Source organism: Diceros bicornis, chromosome X (genome assembly GCF_020826845.1).
Source record: "Diceros bicornis minor isolate mBicDic1 chromosome X, mDicBic1.mat.cur, whole genome shotgun sequence".
NCBI classification, from domain to species: domain Eukaryota; kingdom Metazoa; phylum Chordata; class Mammalia; order Perissodactyla; family Rhinocerotidae; genus Diceros; species Diceros bicornis.
In genome coordinates, this window is record NC_080781.1 from 88,504,298 (window position 1) to 88,514,642 (window position 10,345).

The 10,345-nt window shown below is 36.4% G+C and overlaps 1 protein-coding gene across 1 annotated transcript; it reads left to right on the forward strand.

Annotated features, from left to right (window-relative positions):
- Positions 1-1,110: 1,110 nt before the first annotated feature.
- On the forward strand, positions 1,111-3,146 carry LOC131400315 (WD repeat-containing protein 48-like). The gene is given in 2 exon segments (XM_058535089.1): positions 1,111-3,069; positions 3,072-3,146. Coding segments are annotated over 2 exon segments (2,016 nt in total). The 5' UTR covers positions 1,111-1,128.
- Positions 3,147-10,345: the final 7,199 nt, after the last annotated feature.

Genomic DNA, 10,345 nt, shown 5'->3' on the forward strand with positions numbered 1-10,345 from the left:
GTTTAAGGAGATATGTATGGGTGCCAAGTCAACAAAACATGCATTTGTGATGGTTAATTCTGTGTATCAGCTTGACTGACTAGGCCATGAATTGCCCAGGTATCTGGTTAAATATTATTTCTGGGTGTGTCTCTGTGGGTGTTTATGGAAGAGATTAGAATTTGAATTGGTAGACTGAGTAAAACAGATTGCTTTCTCCAATGTAGGTAGGCGTGATCCAATCCATTGTGTGTCTGACGAGAAAAAAAAAAAAAAAGGTGGAGGAAGGTAGAATTTGCCGTCTCTGCCTGACTACTTGAGCTGGGACATTGGTCTTCTTCTGTTCTCAGACTGAGACTTACACTATCAGTACTCTCGTTGGTTCTCAGGCTGTAGAACTTGAACTGGAAATACACCTCTGACTTTCTTGGTCCTCCAGTTTGCAGACAGTAGATCTACAAAGAAGTTGCAATATTTTGCATCATGGTTAGCAAAGTATGAGTATTCTAGTTTCTCTGCCTCTTAACCAAAACTTGGTATTTTTCTGTCTTTCTGATTTTAGCCATCCTAGTAGTTTGAAGTGCCATCTCATCATGGTTTTGATTACCATTTTCCAAATAACTAATTGATTTTGAGTATATTTTCTGGTGCTTATTGGCCATTTGTATATCTTACTTGGAGAAATGTTGATTCAAATCTTTTATACAGTTTTAAATTTATTTATTTTATATTATTAAATGATAATAGTTCTTAATATATTCTGGAAACAACTCCTTTATCAAATATATGATTGGTAAATATTTTCACTTATTATATGCTGAAAGAAATTAAAGAAGACATAAGTAAATGGAAAGATAACCCATATTCAAGGATTGGAAGAATTAATATTAAGATGAAAAACTATCCAAAGTGATCTAGAAACTCTGTGCAAGTCCTATCAAAATCCCAATAACGTTTTTTTCAGAAATAGAAAAATTCTCCCTATAATTCATATGGAAACTCTACAGACCCTAAATAGCCAAAACAGTCTTGAAAATTAACAAACTTGGCAGACTGACATTGCTTGACTTCAAAGCTTATTATATAGCTACAGTAATCAAAACAACATGTTAGAGAACACGGCAGGGTGGAGGAAAGTGCAGGTTTCCTATGTTATTCGAGATGGAAGTGGAAAAGTACAATCGAAATGGAGTCAATGCCCTGCAGCTGGATCCAGCACTAAATAGACTCTTCACAGCCGGTCGAGACTCCATCATAAGAATATGGAGTGTCAATCAGCACAAGCAAGATCCGTATATAGCATCTATGGAACACCATACTGATTGGGTAAATGACATTGTACTCTGTTGTAATGGGAAAACATTAATATCCGCTTCTTCTGACACAACAGTAAAAGTATGGAATGCACATAAGGGATTTTGCATGTCAACATTAAGGACACATAAGGATTATGTAAAAGCCTTAGCATATGCCAAGGATAAAGAACTGGTCACATCGGCTGGGTTGGACAGACAAATATTCCTTTGGGATGTGAATACTCTAACAGCATTGACTGCCTCAAATAACACTGTCACAACTTCTTCTTTAAGTGGGAACAAAGATTCCATTTATAGCCTGGCAATGAATCAACTGGGAACAATCATTGTATCAGGGTCCACTGAGAAGGTTTTAAGGGTATGGGATCCAAGAACATGTGCAAAACTAATGAAGCTTAAAGGGCACACAGATAATGTAAAAGCATTGCTGTTGAACAGAGATGGCACACAGTGCCTTTCTGGCAGTTCTGATGGGACAATTCGCATTTGGTCTCTTGGCCAGCAGAGATGTATAGCCACATACTGAGTCCATGATGAAGGTGTTTGGGCTCTGCAAGTCAATGATGCCTTCACCCATGTCTATTCCAGAGGAAGGGACAGGAAGATTTATTGTACAGATCTGAGAAACCCTGACATTCGGGTGCTCATTTGTGAAGAAAAAGCACCAGTTCTCAAGATGGAGCTTGATAGATCAGCTGATCCCCTTCCTGCAATCTGGGTTGCAACAACTAAGTCTACAGTAAATAAATGGACATTGAAGGGAATTCATAATTTTAGAGCCTCTGGAGATTATGACAATGACTGTACAAATCCTATAACACCCCTTTGTACATAACCTGACCAGGTTATTAAAGGGGGTGCTAGTATTATTCAGTGCCATATTCTTAATGATAAGAGACATATATTAACCAAAGATACTAATAATAATGTGGCATATTGGGATGTATTGAAGGCGTGTAAAGTTGAAGATCTGGGCAAAGTGGATTTTGAAGATGAAATTAAGAAAAGATTTAAGATGGTATATGTGCCAAATTAGTTCTCAGTAGACTTAAAAACAGGGATGTTGACTATTACTTTGGATGAGAGTGACTGTTTTGCTGCTTGGGTTTCTGCAAAAGATGGTGGCTTCAGCAGCCCTGATGGGTCAGATCCAAAATTGAACTTAGGGGGACTTTTACTTCAGGCACTCCTCAAGTATTGGCCTAGAACACATGTGAATCCAATGGATGAAGAAGAAAATGAAGTAAACCATGTAAATGGGGAACAGGATAACCGAGTACAGAAGGGAAATGGATATTTTCAAGTGCCCCCACACACCCCTGTGATCTTTGGTGAAGCTGGAGGTCGCACACTGTTCAGGCTGCTCTGCCGAGGTTCGGGGGGTGAGACGGAGTCGATGCTTCTTAATGAGACGGTGCCACAATGGGTAATTGACATCACTGTGGATAAAAATATGCCCAAATTCAACAAAATTCCTTTCCACCTCCAACCTCATGCATCTTCAGGAGCAAAAACCTTAAACAAAGATAGACTCTCTGCTAGTGACATGCTCCAAGTTCGGAAAGTAATGGAACATGTTTATGAGAAAATCATCAAATTGGATAATGAGTCCCAAACCACTAGCTCTTCTAATAATGAAAAACCAGGAGAACAGGAAAAAGAAGAGGATATTGCTGTGCTGGCAGAGGAAAAAATTGAACTTTTGTGCCAGGACCAGGTTTTGGATCCAAATATGGACCTTCGAACAGTGAAACACTTCATATGGAAGAGTGGTGTGGTGACCTCACCCCACATTACCGTCAGAAGTCCACGCAAAGGTTGGGCAAATGCTCCTGGCTATTTATTTACTGACCTTCCTCTATGGCCCCAAGAGTAGTCCTAGGAAGCCCACTGAGCCCCAACGGGAGCAAGACTTCTAACGGCTGATTTGGTGTGGACCGAGATTCTCTTTCAATTGAAGTGACTATTTGAGATGTAATATAGAAACCAGTCTCCATGTGTAGAGTAAGCTGTCCCCAAGGAGGCAGGACGTGAGAGCAGAAGAGCCTCGAGCAGACTATGTCCTGTGAGATATGCAGTGAACTGACAACAGGCCAGCGCAGACTTTGCTTCCTCCTTTTGTTTCAAAGGACCTTATCTTTGTCTGTTAGCACTTGTTAAAGACACATTGGTAGGGCCACATCTTTCACTGTTTCAACTTTAAACCCACACTCTCTAGCTTTTCTAAGAGAGTACATTCCATTCATGCAGTACCTATGAAGGCTTTTTCCAAGTTGGTCATTAAAATCAAACAAATTGTTTTCACCATTTAAGACAGTTATTTTTAATAGGAATTTGCTGTTGCACAATTTGAGCCAGCTCATTTCATAATAAATGATTATTGTTGGGCTTGTTTTTAATATTGCATCTCAGATGTGTTCTTTTAGGAGGATCTATTGACACTGCTCCAGGTGCTGGATCACAGCACTTGGACTGCCACACTAGAGTACGCCCAGCCCGTGCCCAGCGATGCCACACCCCCACAGTGCCCCTGCCTGTGTGGCGGTCACAGGGAGGTGCAGCTGTTTCAGTCCTTCCTCCACTGTGTCCAGTTTTATTCATGAGCAAAGCCAGGTAACATCACAGGTTCCTGTTCTGGGTGAGCAGCATGACACCATCAAAACTTAAGTCCATGATGAAATTTTACCTTCATTTAAATGCTACCTAAAATTTATGGTGTCAGAGTAAAATGATATCATAGTGAGTTAATATTCATATCCTGGAAATATACGTATTTGTTTTTCCAGAGTTTTATATGCAGATTTTTGTTGTTGTACCTGTATCCAGATTTCTTTTCACTGTTCTTTCTAAAACTCTAAAGCTTTCATAGAATCATTTGGCTCTTGTACAGAATATAACTTATTGGGGATAAATACTTCAACTTTTGGCAGAAAAAAAAATACTTTGGATTCTCCCCAAAGTCATTTGTATTCAGAATAGATTAATGGTCCACCCCCATAAAACTACACAAGACAAGCCTCCTGTACGAAGCCAGAGCACAAGTGCCTTCAGAGGGCAGTTGATTCCAGTCCAGTTCCCTCCCCAGCTTGTGTGCGGCCTGTCCCCACAACAGCATGGACTGGGGAGGGGGTGGGAATGCTTTTTCTTTTCTACATCTTCACAGGTTCAACTGGAGGCAGCTGATGGGCCTGGGTCCAGACCTTACTATTTGAGATATTCTGACCTGCACAACTGTAGAGACAGGGTCCCTCACTGCTGGTCAGCCTCCTTTGGAAAGTGGACAGGTCATTGCCTCCAACACTTTGAAGAAGTGAGCAAAGACATGCCACGTTTCCACTGAGTCTTTCTCCCTTAGCAGAGAGCACCCGGCTGCTTTTTTAAAAAAAATCCTTTCTATCTGTTGGATACAACAGTGCACTTTTGGTGCACATTTTTTAGCAATAGTTGTGAATTAATGGCAAAAAAAATTTAAAAACTCCTTTACCAGCCCTCAGGTGTGTTTGCATGAGGGGCCCTCGGGCTGAAGGAAGGAGCTTGCTGGGCCATTGCCCTGTGTGCCGAGCCTCGAGGGACAGCTGTGCTCCCTTCCTGTCATAGATCTGACCCCCAGCATGGTTGTACATTTTTCCTTCCAGTCATACCAGTAATAGTTTCCAGAAAATTTGACAGTCTGCAATGCCAAAAGGGTAAAAATCTGTATTTCACGGTTGTATAGAATAAAGGCTTTAGTTAAAAAAAACAAAAAAACAGCATGGTACTGGCATAGAGACAGACATATAGAACAATGGAAAAAATAAAGTCCAGAAATAAACCCTTATGTAGATGGTGAATTGATTTTCTACAAAGATTCTAAGATCATTTGATGAGAAAAGGATAATCTTTTCAACAAATTGTGCTAGAAAAACTGAGCATCCACATGCAAAAGAATGAAGTTGAACATTTACCTTACACCACACACAAAAAATTAACTCAAAATGAAACGAAGACCTAAACATAAGAGCTAAAACTACAAATTCTTAGAAGAAAATATAGAGGAATAGCTTCATGACATTGGATGTGGCAATGCTTTATTAGCTATGACACCAAAAGCACAGGCATCCAAATAAAAATAGATAAATTGGACTTCATCAAATATAAAAACTTTTGCATACCAAAGGGCACAATTAAGATAGTGAAAAAGTAACCTATCAAATGAGAGACTATATTTACAAATAATATATCTGATGAGAGATTAATATGCAGCATATATAAAGAACTTCTTCTACTCAACAACAAAAAATTTATTAAAAATGGGAAAAGGACTTGAACAGATTTTTCTCCAGAGAAGACACACAAATTGCCAATAAATACATGAAAATATACTCCACATAATTAACCATATTTAGCTTTTGTAGGGACTTTTAAAAATATAACCACTATACTCTTATGACACAAAACAAAGTTAAAAATATTTCCTTACTATCTTCTAACACCTAGATCATATTCATTTTTTTTATTAATTCAAAAATGCCTTTTTTACAATCAGATTGTGAAAATCAGTATCCAAACAAGGGCCAAACATTGCATTTGATAGATGTGACATTTAAGTCTTTTTTTAAAAAAGTTTTATTGAGATATAATTAATATACAATAAATGACAAAGTGTACAATTTGGAAAATTTTAATATTTGGGTATACCCATAAAACCACCATCACAATCAAGATACTAACTGTATCCACCACCTCCAAAAGTTTCTTCATGCCACTTTGCAATCTCTCCCTCCCATTCCTCTGCTCCTTCTTCAAGTAATCATTGATATGCTTTTTAATACTATAGATTAGTATTCATTTTGTAGAATTTTATATAAATTAAATAATACACTATCTACTCTTTAAAAAAAAACTCAGCTTAATTATTTGGTAATTCATCCATGTTTTTGCATATGTTCCATAATCAGTACTTTTTGAACAATAGTATTTCATTGTATTAATATATCATATTCTGTTTATTCATCTGTTGATAAACATTTGGGTTGTTTCAGTTTTTGGCTATTACAAATAAAACTACTACAAATATTTGTGTAAATGTCTTTGTATGAGCACATGAGTTTTCAATTCTCTAAATGACTGGCTTATATGGTAGGCACATGTCTAACTTTTTAAGATAATTCCAAACTGCTTTCCAGAGTGGTCATACCATGTTATATTCTCACCGGCAATATATGAGAGTTCCAGTATTTTCACATCCTTGAAAACACTTGGTATGTGTTATGTACTGAATTGTTTCCTCCAAAATTAATATGTGAAAGCTCTAACTCCTGGTACCTTGGAATGTGACTGTATCTGGAGATAGGGCCTTTAAAGAGGTAATTAAGTTAAAACGAGGCACAATCCAATCTGACTGGTATCCTTAAAAGAAGAGAAGATTAGGATACACAAGAGGTACCAGAGATGTATGTGCACAGAGAAAAGGCTATGTGAGGACACAAGAAGGTGGCAATCTATAATCCAAGGAGAGAGGCCTCAGGAGGAACTACACTTGTTGACATCTTAATCTTGGAATTTCAGCCTCCAGAACTGTGAGAAAATAAATATCTTTTGTGTCTTAAACAACAGACACCCAGTCTGTGATAGTTTGTTATGGCAGCCCTAGCAAACTGAAAGATTATGGTCAGTCTTTCTCTCTCTTTTTTTTTTTTTTTAATTTTAACTTCTCTACTAGATGTGTAATGGTATCGTTTTATTGAATTTTTGTTTACTTAACATCGAGGTTAGGAGTTTTTTTATATATTCTGGCCACAAGTATTTCATTAGATATATGATTTGCAAATATTTCTCCCAGTCTATGGTTTTTCTTTTTATTCTCTAGACAGTGTCTTTGAAGAGTAAAAGTTTAAACTTTTGGTGAATTGCAATTTACTATGTTAACTTTTATTGACCTTGCTTTTGGTGTCATATCTAAGAAATATTTGCTCAACCAATGTCACAAATATTTTCTCCTATGTTTTTTCTCTATAAGATTTATAGTTTTAGATTTTACATGTAAGTCCATAATAATTTTGAACCAATTTTTGTATATATTATGAGGTATGATGTAAATTTTATTTATTTATTTATTTAACATATGGATATTCAACTGTTCCAACACTATGTTTTTGCAAGTTTAACAAGTTTTCTCTAATGTATTGTCTTTGTATTCTTGTTGAAAAGCAGATGTCTGTATATGTGCAGTTCTATTCTGGACTGTCATTCTCTTCTATTGATGTATTTGTCCAACATTAAGCCAATATCTGTATAGTTTTAAAAATAAACCTTGAAATCTGACAGTGTTAGCCCTCTAAATTTGCTCTTCTTTTTTAAAGTCATTTTATCTATTATAAGACCTTTGTATTTATAAACACTAGAATCATCTCAAATTTCTATAAAAAGTCTACAGACATTTTGATTTGGATTGCAGAAAATCTGTAGATTATTTGTGAGGAGAATTAACATCTTATCAATATTGAATCTTCCTACCTATGGCCACTGTACATCTCTACATTTACTTTGTTCTTTATTTCTTCTCAGACAAATTTTGTAGTTTTCAACGTACATGTTTTCATATCTTTTTGCTCTGATTTACCCCTAAATATTTCATACTTTATGATGCTATTATAAATGGTATTTTTTATATTTCAATTTTCTATTCTTCATTGTTAATATATAGAAATTCAACTGATTTTTGAATGTTTCTTGTATCTTGCAATCTTGCTAAAATTACTACTTTCAGAAGCTTTTTGTACATTTCTACTAGATATTCTCAACAGGCAATCTTGTTGTCTGCAAATAAAGGTATTGTTGAAATTCCTATGTTTCTGAAAAGCCAGTAATGTTTTTGGAAATCAGAGTAGACTAAAATACATTCCTAAAGCTAAGAGGCAACAAAGACCATCAGATTGACACTCTAGTGGAATGACATTTTTTTCTATCTTCTATCTGGATCTCTCTTTCTCCTGTCAAATACCAACTGAAAAACTTCAATTCTCACTTTTTAGTGGGGCCCAGCAGAGAGATAATCAGCCATGTCCCCTCTCTAGTGGAAGTAGGTGGTGCTCCTGTCCAGTAACAAGCTGTACTTCCACTCCTGGCAACAAAGAGACTTAAGGAGAAAGCTTGATGTGAGGCTAGTCACCAGTACAATCCACTCCCCACTTCCTCACCATGCTCAGTCAGTTTGTTCCGGTAGGGATTTGAGCCTTCATCTCCACCCAGCATCATTGAATCATGGAGATTGAACAAGGTGGTGGTGTGAGTCCCTGGAATTCAGTACTCCATTCCTCCTGCCCCAACTCTGGAGACAGAATAACTCAGTGCGGAGCTGAACCTCCACACCCATCTGGCAGCATAAAGATTGAATGAAGTGGTGGAAGGTGGGGTTAGTTGGCACTCTGCTTTTCCCCTCCATGGTCTTCCCCTAGTGTCAGCAGAGTTGAGATTTCTTGCCTGCCCTGAAACAACAAAGCCTTTCATTCAGCCCTCCACTTCTGCCCTCCCTGATTCCCTGGTGTTGTTGGAGTCCAGAAGAGAACTGAGCTTACACTTCCACTTAGAAGCAATGAGGTGGTATCATCACATTTAAGATTCTGAGGTTAATCATGAAATGATGGCTTTTAAACTTAGCATTTAATTTGTGTGACAAAGGAAAGAAATACGGATTTAACAATAATATGAAAAGAAATGAGTTAAAAGAGAATATGTAAATGGACAATGGTTGTTAGAAATTCCAAACTTTCATTAACGTTCTATTCTGTAGGATCTATTCACTCACAAATATCATCAATAAGTGATTAAAAGAGGTCCATTAGTTTGTTAAAATTAATACTCTCTGCTTTCACCAAATTATTTCTAATAATGCCAGAAACAAAGAAAGCTTTGACATCTTCATTTCTCACTAAACTTTCTTTAATTTTCCTGTGGGATGTCTCTAGAATGGATCCATTAACTTCAATAAAGCTTTGTTCAAATCCCAGGGAAATGGTCTCTTGTGAGCCAAAGTGGCTTGTAAACTTTTCTTAATAATATCATTCAGTGGGAGTGTTAATTTGATGGTCTTTGTTGCCTCTTGGCTTTAGAAATGTGTTTTAGTTACTCATTTTCTGAAAATATTACTGGCTTTTCAGAAACATAGGAATTTCAACAAAACCTTAAAATATTTTCTTTCCATTCTGATTTCTGATGTGAAAGAAGACAGAAGATATTCTAAATAGTATAGGAAGATCTTTGTGTTATCGATTTTTGTGGTATTCTGTTTTCTATTTCATTGGGTCTGAGAAGGAATATAAGAAATGAAAGAATATTTTAAAGAAAAACAACCCTCAAATTCATCACAGTATAATTTGTAAAACTGACTATTAAGAAAATAAAGATAATTCTGAAATCTTTTTGTTCTGAAATGCATTTTATGCATATTAGAAATGCAAATAAGAAAACAAACATTTTATGTCACAAAGCACTAGTGTAGATTCACACTTTTTCATATAAAAAATTTGGTAACTTGTTAGCTATTTCAAAAAATGTGAAAAGGATCAATTTATAATAAATCTTTCCAGCATCCAAAATTAAGAAGGAATAGTTATTTTTTTCAAATATCCCAGAATTATAGTAACTTCACACAAATCTCATCAGAGAACAATTAGTAACACAATAGTTACTAATTGTAAAAGGTTCCTATTTCACATTTAATTTCTGTGTTACATAAAATAATCAATTCTAACTCCCTTTGAAACATTGAAATACAAGTAGCAAGGATTGTGATTGTTTACTGATGCATTGTAAAGGATAATTATGTTACTTAAATTTTTTTTTTTTTATGATCACTCAGGTGCAGACATGGAATAACACCATGGAGAGGCACATAAAAGTGAAAAATATTTATTACTCTCACAGGTCCTAGAAGAGGAAGACAGGGCAAGCCACACAAAGGGTCATATGGGAGGAGCTTCAAGAGAAAGGGCTCAACCAAGCAGAGGCGGATTCTACAGAGTGAGGCCCCCCAGGACAAGTGCCTTTATTGAAAGTCAGGGCAGGCTACA